This window comes from Rhamphochromis longiceps, linkage group LG10 (genome assembly GCF_057381845.1).
Source record: "Rhamphochromis longiceps isolate RC_006_pf linkage group LG10, R_longiceps_female_GT1.1, whole genome shotgun sequence".
In the NCBI taxonomy this organism is placed as follows: domain Eukaryota; kingdom Metazoa; phylum Chordata; class Actinopteri; order Cichliformes; family Cichlidae; genus Rhamphochromis; species Rhamphochromis longiceps.
The window spans coordinates 7,528,072-7,542,551 of record NC_140566.1 but is presented as its reverse complement, the minus strand read 5'-3'; the positions used below and the strand labels follow the sequence as shown (position 1 = coordinate 7,542,551).

General features: G+C 47.0%; 1 protein-coding gene across 6 annotated transcripts in view; it reads right to left on the bottom strand.

The window, feature by feature from the left end:
* cblb (Cbl proto-oncogene B, E3 ubiquitin protein ligase) overlaps positions 1–14,480 on the bottom strand; it is a 171,778-nt gene that overhangs the window by 9,682 nt on the left and 147,616 nt on the right. For 5 of the 6 annotated variants that reach the window (XR_014913509.1, XM_085420008.1, XM_085420005.1 and 2 more), the window contains one exon: positions 6,562–6,675. The exons of the other annotated variant lie outside the window; for it this stretch is intronic. Coding sequence is in view for 4 of the 5 variants with exons in the window: in XM_085420008.1 (XP_085276134.1) it covers positions 6,562–6,675 (114 nt within the window). In the remaining variant the exon portion in view is untranslated. The remainder of the gene's footprint in view (positions 1–6,561; positions 6,676–14,480) is intronic. 6 annotated transcript variants of the gene reach the window in all.

Here is a 14,480-nt window from a genome sequence, read left to right as displayed (position 1 = left end):
GATGAAGGTGGCCCCGATGGAGCACGAACTACAAGTCATTGCAGCCCTTCAAGCGCCACCACAGGGACCACTATCCCAGGGTCTGGGGAGTCCTGTGTTTAACCCTGGCCCCTCAGGCACGCCACAGCAGCTTCGAGGAGTGCATGGTGTGAGACCCAATGGCGCTGGGGTAGGACAGAGCACGTCTACCGTCTCTCAAGGATCACTCGGAACAAGGATCGCACTCGCACCCCTGAGCCTACCAAAGTTCTTTGGGGACAGGAGAAGCTACTGGCGCTGGAAGAGTAACTGGGGGACCCTCCAAGCGTTGGCGGAACCCACAGGTTCCCCGGAGTGCAGGCTCTTCCACCTGATGGACAGTATTGCTGATCCAGTAAAATGTGAACTTAGGCTGTCTCACTGCCGTACAGCGAGTGAGGTTTTCCGAGTTTTAGAGGACTGTTATGGTGACGTATCACAGATAGCAGATGACATTGTACTTGAGCTACAGGAGTTACCGGGCGTGCGCAACAACAAACCCAGAGAGGTTTTACAGTTGATCCAAACTGTAGAGAGGGCGCTGTTGGACTTAATAGACCTAGGTTGTGAAGATGCCATAAAAAATCAGTTAGTGATCCGGTCACTTGAGAGTAAGCTGCCGGACAGTATGAAAGAAAGGTGGCTTTTGTACCGATGTGATCCTGTCAATGATGTCAGTCCACAGAACCGGTTTGATAAGCTATGGCAGTTCCTGAAAGATCAGAAGACAGTTCTGGTGCAACTGGAGCAGTTGCAATCCATCAGACAGTCTAATACTGCCAGGGCAGCCGATCCGAGCCCCCGCGAGAAACCAAAAGAGAGACCTGATCGGAGGATGGAGAGACGTTCGTTCACCAAGGCTACTGCGAGTGAGACGAGAGGTGAGCTGTCACAGAATCCTTGCTGTTTGTGTGGCGAAGAGGGTCACACAGGGCGCTTATACCGCTGTAAGGCATTTAAAAAGGCCAACCCGTCAGAGCGGAGAGTTTACGTGAAAAAGACAAAAGTGTGTCCCAGGTGTCTGGACTCCCATGGGAGTGATGACCCTTGTAGTAAAAACTTTCTGTGTCGTAATGAAGGATGCAGAAGGGGTGATGCCTCATCGGATCAGGAAAGATGCAGCTAGGCAAGGGACAAAAGGGGATAAAAGGAGAGAACCCCGAGGCCCGACGGAAGAGCAAGAGGCTGTGTTTGCTGGCCTAGGTCTGTCCCCGGAGCAGCTGGAGGCTGTTCGAAGGGCTTGCACAAACAAAGTAACTTCAAAGTTGTGGGCTGGCAGAGGCTCGGAAGATGAGAGTTGTCTGAAGGAGCTCCCGGTCCTCATGATGTTGTTGGACGTCACCACCAAGAGGGGAGACTGGATTGGAGCACTCATCGATTTAGCCTCTGACACGAATTATATCACCCACGAGGCAGCGGAGAGGCTTGGTCTGCCTGGTGAACCAATCACCTTAGTTGTTCATGGTGTTGGTGGCATGGAGGCAAAAGTAGAGACAAAGAGATACCTGGTGAGCATAAAAGTAGCCACAAAGAAGGGAACATGGCGACTCCATGAGATGGTTTGCTATGAATTAGAAGAGATTGCCAATGTGGGTCACGTCGTGGACTCGGAGCGCCTGGATAAGTTTTTCCCAGGCTCCGTCGAACCCGGGGAACTGATCCGCCCGGAAAAGATTGAGCTACTCATCAGCACCCGGGAGGGTCGTCTAGCCCCCCAGAGAATGATGAGGTGCGGTGACTTGGTTCTGTGGGATGGTCCGTTGGGGAAAACCATCAGTGGCGCACACCCAGATCTGTTTGAAGATGTGGAGGTGACTGCACGACTCTCATCGACCCATTTGGCATGCTCCATGAGGGCGGAGTCTCAGAGAGTTGTGGCCCTCCATAACTGCTGCCCAAAACCAAAGAACAGCGTAGAAGTCGGTACCACGGCTACATCCAACACTGAGATCATCAAATGGCTGCAGTGGGACAGTATTGGTGCCGCCTGTGAGCCACGGGTGCCGCTGCGGGAAGTGCGCCCCTGGAGGGAAAGAAATGTCACTTGCTGATGAAAGAGAGTTGGAGATCATCAGAGGGGGTCTAACCTTCAAGCTGAGTGACAATCATAGTGACAAGCCCCATTGGGATGCTAAATATCCCTGGAAAGAGGACCCTGCGACCCTACCTAACAACCGCAAAGCTGTGGAGGCGACTTTCCTGAAGTCAGAAAAGCGCCTCGAGAAAGATCCATTATGGAAGGCAGCTTATGCTAAGCAGGTGTGTGACATGCTGGCTAGGGGGGCCGCTATCCAGCTTTCCCGGACGGTGTTGGACGAGTGGAAAGGAGCCGTGTGGTGGATAAACCATTTGATGGCGCCCAACCCACACTCCAACACCACGCCAGTGAGGCTCGTTTGGGACAGCAGCCAGGTGTACAGAGGTGTTAGTTTGAACAGCATCTTGATGAAAGGCCCAGATGTCCTGAATCCCATTAGGGCAGTGCTGCTCCATTTCCGGGAGGGAGAGCATGCAGCAATAGGGGATGTCTCCAAAATGTATAACTCTGTATGGCTGGAGGATCAAGAGGTGCACGTTCACCGCTTCTTGTGGAGGCATTCCCTGGAGGAGGACATCAAGGATTATGCTGTGGTGCGTGTGAACATGGGTGACAAGCCTGCAGGTTGTATCGCTCAGGTTGCCATGCGAGAGACTGCCCTTCTGCCACAGTTTGTCAACAGAGTGGAAGAAAGACGTGTCATTGAAGAGGATACTTACGTGGATGACATCCTTGTGTCCCACAACGACCCTGAGAGACTGAGCGAGATCCTTGAGGGGGTTGAAACCATTCTCAAGCATGGTGGGTTTTACCTCAAACCTTGGGTGCGGTCTGGCTTTAGTGGGAGGCAAGGTGCTGTTCCTGCCGAACCAGAAACCATCATGTTGCCCAACCAGCTGCGGACCGAGGACAACAAGGCCTTGGGTGTGGGTTATCTCATGGAAGAAGACAAGCTCTTCCTCATGGTGGCTATTAACTTCTCCGCAAGAAAGAAAAAGATGCGTACTCAAGTAGACCTCGCTGAAGAGAACATAGGGGAGAAGACGCCAAATCCCCTCACCTGCTGTATGCTTCTAAGTCAGGTAGCAGGGCTCTATGACCCCCTTGGTCTGGCGACGCCCCTGAAGCAGAAAGGTGTTATTCTTGTCAGAAGAGCCTTTCAGGAGGCCGGGATACTGACTAAGGATACGTGGGATAAGCCGCTGTCTAGTGAACTACGTGGGAGAGCGATCAAGCTCTTTGAGGAGTACGCGCGGCTGAGTACCATCACCTTTCCCAGGAGTATTACACCATCCGGCTGGGTGGGTAAACCCTGGGGGATCACGTTCTCTGATGGAAGTTGTGACTCATACGGAGCGGTCCTCTACCTGCGCTGGGAAACATCTGGAGGGGTTAAGACCCGGCTCGTGGAGTCCAAGGCCAAATTGACTCCAATCGAACAAAAGGGAGATGCTGTCAAGGCAGAGATTTGTGGAGCTGTTTTTGCCACTCGCCTGAAAGGTTACTTTCTGAAGTACAGTCGGTTGGAAATAGATCGTTGGTACCATTTTCTGGACAGTCAGACTGTGTTAGGTGCCATCCAACGGGAGAGTTACGGGTTCCAGACCTTCTTTGCCAATCGAGTGGGAGAGATACAGAAGGCTGGGCCTGTGACCGACTGGTGGTGGCTTCCTGGCCAGTTCAACGTGGCTGACCTGGTCACAAGAGGATGTTCCCCTGAGCAGCTTGGTGAGGACTCTTCATGGCAGACCGGTCCCATGTTCCTAACCAAGCCAGTAGAGGAATGGCCCATAAAGTCAGCTGCAGAGGTGGCCTCTGGGACTAGAGAAGTCGTCAGTCGACTCCAAAGAAAGGCTTTTTCAGCCATCTTAACAAGGTCGCAGCAAAGGGCGCAGACTACTCCAGATGGCTTTGATAGCGTCAAAGCCGTGGTCGGCGGCCGAGTAAGTCCGGAGCTCTTACCATTCAGCAACAAGGTTACATCTTTTGAGACTAAGGGGTCTCCTTCTGTTGCTTCTAATGTCTGCAGGATCAAGGAGTGCTGGGGTTCAGCCTTGATAAATCAAGTAGATCTTTCACGGTTCAATTCTCTAGCCAAGCTCTGTGGGGTCATAGCTTATGTCCACAGAGCCTTGCGCTTTTGGTTATCTGGCAGGGGTCGGACTGCTGTAGGATTAAAGTGGGAGGCGGTGCCCGCGGCTCAAGAGCGGGTAGAGGCATTTCAGGACTTATGCCTTGCCGCTCAAGCAGGTGTGAGTTTCCCTACGACGACGCTCAACCGCCTGGTTGTGCGCAAGGATAAAACAACGGGGCTCTTGATGTGCTATGGCCGGATTCAATCCGTTGAGGAGGAGAGGTCCGGGGTCCCTTTGATCCCCTACAAGTGTCGGTTAAGCTCTCTGCTCGCTGAGGACGCCCATCGTGTCAACCACGAAGGTGTTTCTGCCACCCTTCTTCGGATGAGGAAGAGGGGCTGGGTAGTTCAAGGTCCCAGGATCGTACGGAAGGTGATTGATTCGTGCGTAAGTTGCAGAAAGTGCAGGGCCAAGCTATGCACTCAGGTGATGAGTGATCTTCCTCCCGTACGCACTACGCCAGCAGCCCCTTTTGAGTACACTACTTTGGACTTGTTTGGTCCATATTTTGTCAGAGACTCAGTAAGACGACGAGTGAAGAAGAAAGTTTGGGGCGTGGTTTTTAGCTGTATGGCCTCAAGAGCCGTTCATGCAGACATAGTTGAAGATCTGTCAACTGAGGGCTTCCTGAAGGCATACCAGCGGTTTACTGCCCTGAGGGGTCACCCCAAGAAACTCTGGTCTGACCAGGGGACCAATTTCGTGGGAGCTAAACCTGCGCTGAAGGAGCTCTATGATTTCCTTGCGAGTATCGACAAAGAAGAGATCCAAAGAAAGGCAGCCGTAGTTGGGTCTGACTGGATGTGGGAGTTTAGTCCAGCGGACTCCCCACACCGGAATGGAGCAGCAGAGGCAGCTGTTCGCGTGTTGAAAAGGGCGTTGAGTAACGTTGGTGAGGAGGGAAACTTGACTGCTCTGGAATTCCAAACCCTCCTCTATTTGGCGGCCAACCTCACCAATGAGAGGCCTATCGGGGCCAGAGCTCAAATTCAGGAAGAAATTGTAGATGTGTTGACACCAAACTCTTTGTTGTTGGGTCGGGCAGGGCCCAGGGGCGACAACATGGGTTTTGAGTTCCCTGCCTACCCATTCAGTCGTCTACGTGCAGTCCAGGTGGAAGTGGACAAGTTTTGGAGACGCTGGAGTCAGTTGGCCGGGCCGCACCTGTTTGTTCGGCAAAAATGGCATGCCCCGGTGAGAAATGTTTCTGTTGGGGACCTTGTCTGGGTGGCAGATCAGAACGCACTTAGGGGTCGTTTCAAGAAGAGGCAGATCCGGATCACCTAGGTGTTGTTCGAGATGTCAAAGTAAGGATTTGTTGTAGTCGTCCCATCAACTGGTCTCAGGCAAGGAAGGACAGGGAACCATGTCATTCCACCATTCTCCACAGGGACGTTTGTCAGGTAAAGTTCAAATAGAGGTGGTTAAAATCATAACTGCCAGTGGTGTTACTGCCAGTAGAGGAGCAAGAGGAACGTGGTTCATCCCCCTGAGTACCCAAGAAATACTTGCAGATTGGGGACTCTTGGGTGTGGGGACCAGGCCCAACCTGTTTAAAACACTGTTATAAGACTTTTTGTTTTCTATATTGGTGTTTATTGCTACTGGTTATTGTGGCACGTAGCCCAAGTGGGAGGTGTGGGTTTTTCCCATATTACTAACATGCCAATTTGTTTGTTGTGATTTATTATCAGCCAGACTCATATTTGCTTTAAATGACAAATTTATTTAAGACGGAGTGATTTATCTAAGTCTGGGATGGTACGTGTTAACGGCCGCTCATAGATCCTACCTGCCGGATCTTCTTTTCATTGATATCGCTGTTATGACTGATGAAGCCGAGCTGGTGAGTTTCTTTGTTAACCAAGTAACGTGTTAAAGCTATAAATATGACTATTACTAAACTGTACTGTCATTAATAGTGTTGCTTTGTTAATGTTGTATGGTTGTTTTATTTTGTGTCTTTCAGTTGATTACCTGGCTTCTGTAAAGGCACGGTTACTGTACTGGTGTTAGTTTATGGTTGTGGAATAAACTTATAAAAGGCAGCAATCAGATGTCCGAGCCTGAGTACGACACAGTTTCATCAGTTAAAACACACCCTTACGGTGGGAGTTTACTAAATTAAAGGTAGTTAGCTTAGTAAAAACCGTACAGTGTTATATAGTAATCATTTGTGTTTACTGAACAAAAACAATGAGTTATACAACATTTTTCAAAGGGCACTTATAGTTAGCACAGCAAACGGCACAGACGCATTGTCATGTCTGCAGGAGGAACACAGACAGGACAGGCAGCATGAAACAGCTGACATGCACAGGAAGCTATGGCTGAGTGAGAGAAGGTACATGCACTGTTAGGGAGGGCTACCTGGTTGGGGAAGTAGAAAGTCATAGTCAGATGGTGTCTTTTGGATGTTGAAGGGGCAGAGGGTAGTATGTGCTGCCCCCGAGACTAACCCACCGATGGATTCTGAACATCCACCTGTGGAAGCAAAGAAACGTTCAAACAGCCAGTCTGACACAATATTGCATCTTTTCTTTCTAAATTAATTTATATTTTTTTAAGTTTTATTGAATAAGGTATGGTAAGACATGTCATTTAGTTAGGATCTAGATTTTTTATTTTACTGTTCATGAAGCAAGTTAATGGATTGTTCCAAAGCAATATATGCTATTGCTGTTGGTCATTTTGTTTATTATTGGTGTGAATGCTGATTCAGTGAAATACTAAGAACACAAAGAATAAAATTATTAATCTTGTTTTGAGAATGTCTTTTGTTTCTTATTTAGTTTATAAATAATAAAATTTGTTACTTTACATGCATATCACCAACAAACTGTTTGAGATGACACTGTTATCTTACAACCATTTTTAGTAATAATTCCCACACTTAAACTTTTGTTGTTCAAACTTTAACACACAGTCAAGAAAATTGTGCAGTGGTTAACACTGCTACTTCACAGCAAGAAGGTCCTGGGTTTGACTCCACCATCTGACTTGGGCCTCTTCCTATGGGCTCTCTTCCACAGTCCAAAGACATGCACTTAACTGAGTTAGGTTAATTGGTTGATTGATTCTAAATTATCAATAGTGAGAATGGTTGTTACCCTTGTGAAAGACTGGTGACCACAATAATCGTCCTCTCAAAGTGAGAAAGAAGTGATGCTGAAAGAAGCATTGATGGGCCAGTGTTGAGTTTATTTGACTTAATAAAGTACTTGGAACGAGTGTCTCAACACTTCTTTTAAGATATTTCTCACTTGTCTAAAGTCTAGATATTTTTTCTTATTCCAAGATATCTTGTGAAGTGTAATTATCTTACAGCACTGAGTGTTTCTTCTTCAATCACCTTTCTCACAATGTGTTTACACCTTACTAGTTATTAATCTCTGGCTCTCTTCCACAGCATGTCTTTTATCCTGTCTTTCTCCTCTCACAACAATGTGGGATTTAATGGTTGTTATTGTTATATATAAATCCTAGCTGTTACGATTTTCTTGCAATCATCAGTACTTTTCATAAAATGGAAGTAAATCATTATGTTTGTTATTTTTTCATGTCTCAGGTCAAACAGGATCTTATGTGACAATAGATAAAATGTGTTCGCTAAAATGAAATGGAGCTCTATAAATAGATATAAACAAATCGACATACAAATTATTGTAGCCTTTAATTTTTCCATTGGTGAGTTTTAAAATCTGTTTTTTGAGATGCTCCAGCTGTCAGTTCTTTCTTTTCCATACTGGGATTGTTTAAAAAGCAGACCACACCAATCTGGAAAGCAAGCTAAAATTACACTACACTAAATTATATACAGGGAGTGCAAAATTATTAGGCAAATGAGTATTTTGTCCACATCATCCTCTTCATGCATGTTGTCTTACTCCAAGCTGTATAGGCTCGAAAGCCTACTACCAATTAAGCATATTAGGTGATGTGCATCTCTGTAATGAGAAGGGGTGTGGTCTAATGACATCAACACCCTATATCAGGTGTGCATAATTATTAGGCAACGTCCTGTCCTTTGGCAAAATGGGTCAAAAGAAGGACTTGACAGGCTCAGAAAAGTCAAAAATAGTGAGATATCTTGCAGAGGGATGCAGCAGTCTCAAAATTGCAAAGCTTCTGAAACGTGATCATCGAACAATCAAGCGTTTCATTCAAAATAGTCAACAGGGTCGCAAGAAGCGTGTGGAAAAACCAAGGCGCCAAATAACTGCTCATGAACTGAGAAAAGTCAAGCGTGCAGCTGCCAAGATGCCACTTGCCACCAGTTTGGCCAAACATGATTTTCATGCAGGACAATGCTCCATCACACGCGTCCAAGTACTCCACAGCGTGGCTGGCAAGAAAGGGTATAAAAGAAGAAAAACTAATGACATGGCCTCCTTGTTCACCTGATCTGAACCCCATTGAGAACCTGTGGTCCATCATCAAATGTGAGATTTACAAGGAGGGAAAACAGTACACCTCTCTGAACAGTGTCTGGGAGGCTGTGGTTGCTGCTGCACGCAATGTTGATGGTGAACAGAACAAAACACTGACAGAATCCATGGATGGCAGGCTTTTGAGTGTCCTTGCAAAGAAAGGCGGCTATATTGGTCGCTGATTTGTTTTTGTTTTGTTTTTGAATGTCAGAAATGTATATTTGTGAATGTGGAGATGTTATATTGGTTTCACTGGTAAAAATAAATAATTGAAATGGGTATATATTTGTTTCTTGTTAAGTTGCCTAATAATTATGCACAGTAATAGTCACCTGCACACACAGATATCCCCCTAAAATAGCTAAAACTAAAAACAAACTAAAAACTATATATATATATATATATATATATAACACCCAGCACGCCCCTGCGGGCGGTTTATCCTTCAAGCTCGGGTCCTCTACCAGAGGCCTGGGAGCTTGAGGGTCCTGCGCAGTATCTTAGCTGTTCCCAGGACTGCGCTCTTCTGGACAGAGATCTCCGATGTTATTCCCGGGATCTGCTGGAGCCACTCGCCTAGCTTGGGAGTCACCGCACCTAGTGCTCCGATTACCACGGGGACCACCGTTACCTTCACCCTCCACATCCTCTCGAGCTCTTCTCTGAGCCCTTGGTATTTCTCCAGCTTCTCGTGTTCCTTCTTCCTGATATTGCTGTCATTCGGAACCGCTACATCGATCACTACGGCCGTCTTCTTCTGTTTGTCTACCACCACTATGGTTAGCCACCACCATTTTGTCCGTCTGTATCTGGAAGTCCCACAGGATCTTAGCTCGGTCATTCTCCACCACCCTTGGGGGCATCTCCCATTTTGACCTCGGGACTTCCAGGTTATACTCGGCACAGATGTTCCTGTACACTATGCCGGCCACTTGGTTATGGCGTTCCATGTATGCCTTGCCTGCTAGCATCTTGCACCCTGCTGTTATGTGCTGGATTGTCTCTGGGGCATCTTTACACAGCCTGCACCTGGGGTCTTGCCTGGTGTGATAGACCCCAGCCTCTATGGATCTTGTGCTCAGAGCTTGTTCTTGTGCTGCCATGATTAGTGCCTCTGTGCTGTCTTTCAGTCCAGCTTTGTCCAGCCACTGGTAGGATTTCTGGATATCAGCCACCTCCTCTATCTGCCGGTGGTACATACCGTGCAGGGGCCTGTCCTTCCATGATGGTTCCTCGTCTCCCTCCTCTTTCTTGGGTTTTTGCTGCCTGAGGTATTCACTGAGCACTCGGTCAGTTGGGGCCATCTTCCCAATGTATTCTTGGATGTTCGTTGTCTCATCCTGGACTGTGGTGCTGACACTCACCAGTCCCCGGCCCCCTTCCTTCCGCTTAGCGTACAGCCTCAGGGTGCTGGACTTGGGGTGAAACCCTCCATGCATGGTAAGGAGCTTTCTTGTCTTTATGTCAGTGGCTTCTATCTCCTCCTTTGGCCAGCCTATTATCCCAGCAGGGTACCTGATCATGGGCAGGGCGTACGTGTTGATGGTCCGGATCTTGTTCTTACCATTCAGCTGACTCCTCAGGACTTGCCTGACCCGCTGCAGGTACTTGGTGGTTGCAGCTTTTCTAGCGGCCTCTTCATGGTTCCCATTTGCCTGCGGGATCCCCAGGTACTTGTAACTGTCCTCTATGTCTGCAATGTTGCCTTCTGGTAGTTCAATCCCCTCAGTTCTGACTACCTTCCCTCTCTTTGTTACCATCCGACTACACTTCTCCAGTCCGAATGACATTCCAATGTCATTACTGTACAGCCTGGTAGTGTGGATCAGTGAATCGATGTCTCGTTCACTCTTGGCATACAGTTTGATGTCATCCATGTACAGGAGGTGGCTGACAACTGCTTCGTTCCGTAGTCGGTATCCGTAGCCAGTCTTGTTAATGATCTCACTGAGGGGGTTCAGGCCTATGCAGAACAGCAGTGGGGACAGAGCATCTCCTTGGTAGATCCCACACTTGATGGTGACTTGTGCTATGGGCTTGGAGTTGGCCTCTAGTGTTGTACGCCACATCCCCATTGAGTTCCTGATGAAGGCTCTTAGGGTCCCATTGTTCTTGTACAATTCTGGGCATTCCAGTATCCAGCTGTGGGGCATTGAGTCATAGGCCTTCTTGTAATCAATCCAGGCAGTGCACAGGTTGGTCAGTCTGGTCTTGCAGTCTCGGCTGACTGTTCTGTCTACCAGTAGCTGGTGTTTTGCGCCTCTGGTATTCTTGCCAATCCCTTTCTGTGTCCCGCTCATGTATTGACCCATGTGCCTGTTCATCTTAGCCGATATGATGCCTGACAGGAGCTTCCATGTAGTACTGAGGCAGGTTATTGGTCGGTAGTTGGAGGGGACCGGTCCCTTCTTGGGGTCCTTGGGGATCAGGACCGTCCGACCTTCGGTTAGCCATTCCGGGTGTCTCTCGTTAACTAGCAGCTGGTTCATTTGTGCTGCCAGACGCTCGTGGAGTGCAGTCAGCTTCTTTAGCCAGTAGGCGTGAACCATGTCGGGCCCTGGTGCTGTCCAACTCTTCATACTGGAGACCCTTTCTTGGATATCTGCCACTGTGATGGTTACTGGACCCTGTTCAGGGAGGTCGCTGTGGTCTGCCCTCAGATCCACTAGCCACTGAGCATTGCCGTTATGGGTTGCGTCCTTCTCCCATATGCTCTTCCAGTATTGCTCCGTCTCCAGCCTTGGTGGTGCTGTTCTCTTATTGTTCCCTTGCCACTGAGAGTACACCTTTGCTGGTTCTGTGGAGAACAGCTGGTTTATTCTCCTGCCTTCTATCTCTCTGGTGTACCTCCTCAAGCGGCTGGCCAAGGCTGTGAGTCTTTGCTTGGCAGTTTCCAAGGCCTCAGGTATGGACAGCTTGCTGTATTTCTTATGCACCTTCGTTGTCGCACCTTTCTGCAACTCCGTTAGTTGGCTAACCTCCCTCCGTGCTACTTTGATCTTGCCCTCTAGCCTCCTTCTCCATGGAGGGTACTGCCCCTTGTGGCTGTTCAACTTGTAGCCAAGCATCTCACTGATCACTGCTGCCGTATTGTAGATCAGCTTGTTAGTGTCGGTAATCGTGGTTGTAGGTATCGTCCGTAGTATATATATATATATATATATATATATATATATATATATATATATATATATATATATATAAAACACCCAGCACGCCCCTGCGGGCGGTTTATCCTTCAAGCTCAGGTCCTCTACCAGAGGCCTGGGAGCTTGAGGGTCCTGCGCAGTATCTAAGCTGTTCCCAGGACTGCGCTCTTCTGGACAGAGATCTCCGATGTTATGCCCGGGATCTGCTGGAGCCACTCGCCTAGCTTGGGAGCCACCGCACCTAGTGCTCCGATTACCACGGGGACCACCGTTACCTTCACCCTCCACATCCTCTCGAGCTCTTCTCTGAGCCCTTGGTATTTCTCCAGCTAGATATAATCAGTCCATAAAACCTTAGAAAAATCAGTCTTGAGATATTTCTTGGCCCAGTCTTGACGTTTCAGCTTGTGTGTCTTGTTCAGTGGTGGTCGTCTTTCAGCTTTTCTTACCTTGGCCATATCTCTGAGTATTGCACACCTTGTGCTTTTGGGCACTCCAGTGATGTTCTGAAATATGGCCAAACTGGTGGCAAGTGGCATCTTGGCAGCTGCACGCTTGACTTTTCTCAGTTTATGGGCAGTTATTTTGCGCCTTGGTTTTTCCACACGCTTCTTGTGACCCTGTTGACTATTTTGAATGAAATGCTTGATTGTTCGATGATCACGTTTCAGAAGCTTTGCAATTTTGAGACTGCTGCATCCCTCTGCAAGATATCTCACTATTTTTGACTTTTCTGAGCCTGTCAAGTCCTTCTTTTGACCCATTTTGCCAAAGGAAAGGTAGTTGCCTAATAATTATGCACACCTGATATAGGGTGTTGATGTCATTAGACCACACCCCTTCTCATTACAGAGATGCACATCACCTAATATGCTTAATTGGTAGTAGGCTTTCGAGCCTATACAGCTTGGAGTAAGACAACATGCATGAAGAGGATGATGTGGACAAAATACTCATTTGCCTAATAATTCTGCACTCCCTGTACATATATATGTATATATATATATATACACACACATATATATATATGTATATATATATATATATATACACACACACACGCGCACACACACACACACACACACACACACACACACACACACACACACACACACACACACACACACACATATATATATGATGAACCAAGCATTCCTTTAACATTAAATAGTAATGACTTCATGGATTTATTCACTAATCAAATTTTAACCATTGGAGAAAAAATTAATCATAATCATCTCACAGAAATAACGTACAGTTACTCTCAATATCATTGATGTTTATGTACCCTTTTTCGAGTTAACTTCAGTAATTACTTCTTCCAAACCAGAAGTTATTACTATTTTTAGACCCCATTCCTACTGCTCCTACTGTACTGCTCAAGAAGTCCTACTATTAATTAATGCTTCAATCTTAAATATGATGAACCTAGCTCTAATAATCGGCTATGTATCACAGGTAGGGCTGGGTATCGTCACTGATTTCTAGAATCGATTCGATTCCGATTCACAAGGTCCTGAATCGATTCGATCCATTTTGTATAATTTTAAGTTTAAATTTGTTCAGAAGCCAATTGAACGGCAGAAACTAGTTTTTCTTTTCGGAAGTAAGTAAAAGGAAAAAAAACATCGGCCGACAGCGCTGTAAATAACGGTAGTCTTGTGCGTAACAAGCAAGCGAATAATGCACAAACAGTGTTGGGGAGTAACGGAATACATGTACCGCCGTTACGTATTTAGAATACAAAATATGAGTAACTGTATTCCGTTACAGTTACCGTTTAAAAAGGTGGTATTCAGAATACAGTTACTTTGTTGAAATAAATGGATTACACTGCGGTACTTTCCTGTTTCATTTTGTCGCGGGTCAGGACTGTTTGGGTTTTGTTTGACAGCTACGTTCTTTCGTTCCAGGCGGCAGCGTTACGGTTGCCATGGTTACAGGGCGACGCTCTCTCTCTCTTTCTGCGACTGTGTGTTTCCTGGGTGAGAGAGCGCCTTTTCGTTGTTGTTGTTGTTGTGCTAAGCTAACAGGCAGAATGCTACAAGCATAGCTCTAAAGAATGTAGCATCATTGGCAGTATAGTCCGTGTTGCAGGGAGAATGCACTGCCATACACGTTATGTGTCTGTGAGCGCGAGGAGGGAGAAAAAGGCGAGTGGAAAGGTACGAGTTGTCGTCGAGGAAAAACGGGAGCTGGAAACATGTAAATATAATAATAACCACTGCAGCCAAGAAGAGTGCCTGACGAGCCCAGTTGTAAGTAAGCTATTAAGACTCGACTGTACACCGTGTTCGTGTTTTCCTCCGAAAACAATAAGTTCCGTTGGAGCAGTCTTTCAACGCCTCTCTCTGTCTCTCGCAAGAAAAATTGACCCACACAACAAAGTAAAGCTATTTTTCGGCTATGAGCCGACAGGGACCCCGCCGTATTAGTCAGAGGTCCCTTTACTACAGTTCGGAGTCGCGGACCTTCAGTAATAGTAATAAATCACACAGCAATAGTACATTCACGTTGTTGTAAAAAGCACGATAATATATTAAGTAATCCAAAGTATTCAGAATACGTTACTGTCATTGAGTAACGTAACAGAATACGTTACAGAATACATTTTGGGGCATGTATTCTGTATTCTGTAACGGAATACATTTTAAAAGTAACCTTCCCAACACTGTGCACAAAACAGATTTCGGGGATAGACGGAAAACTG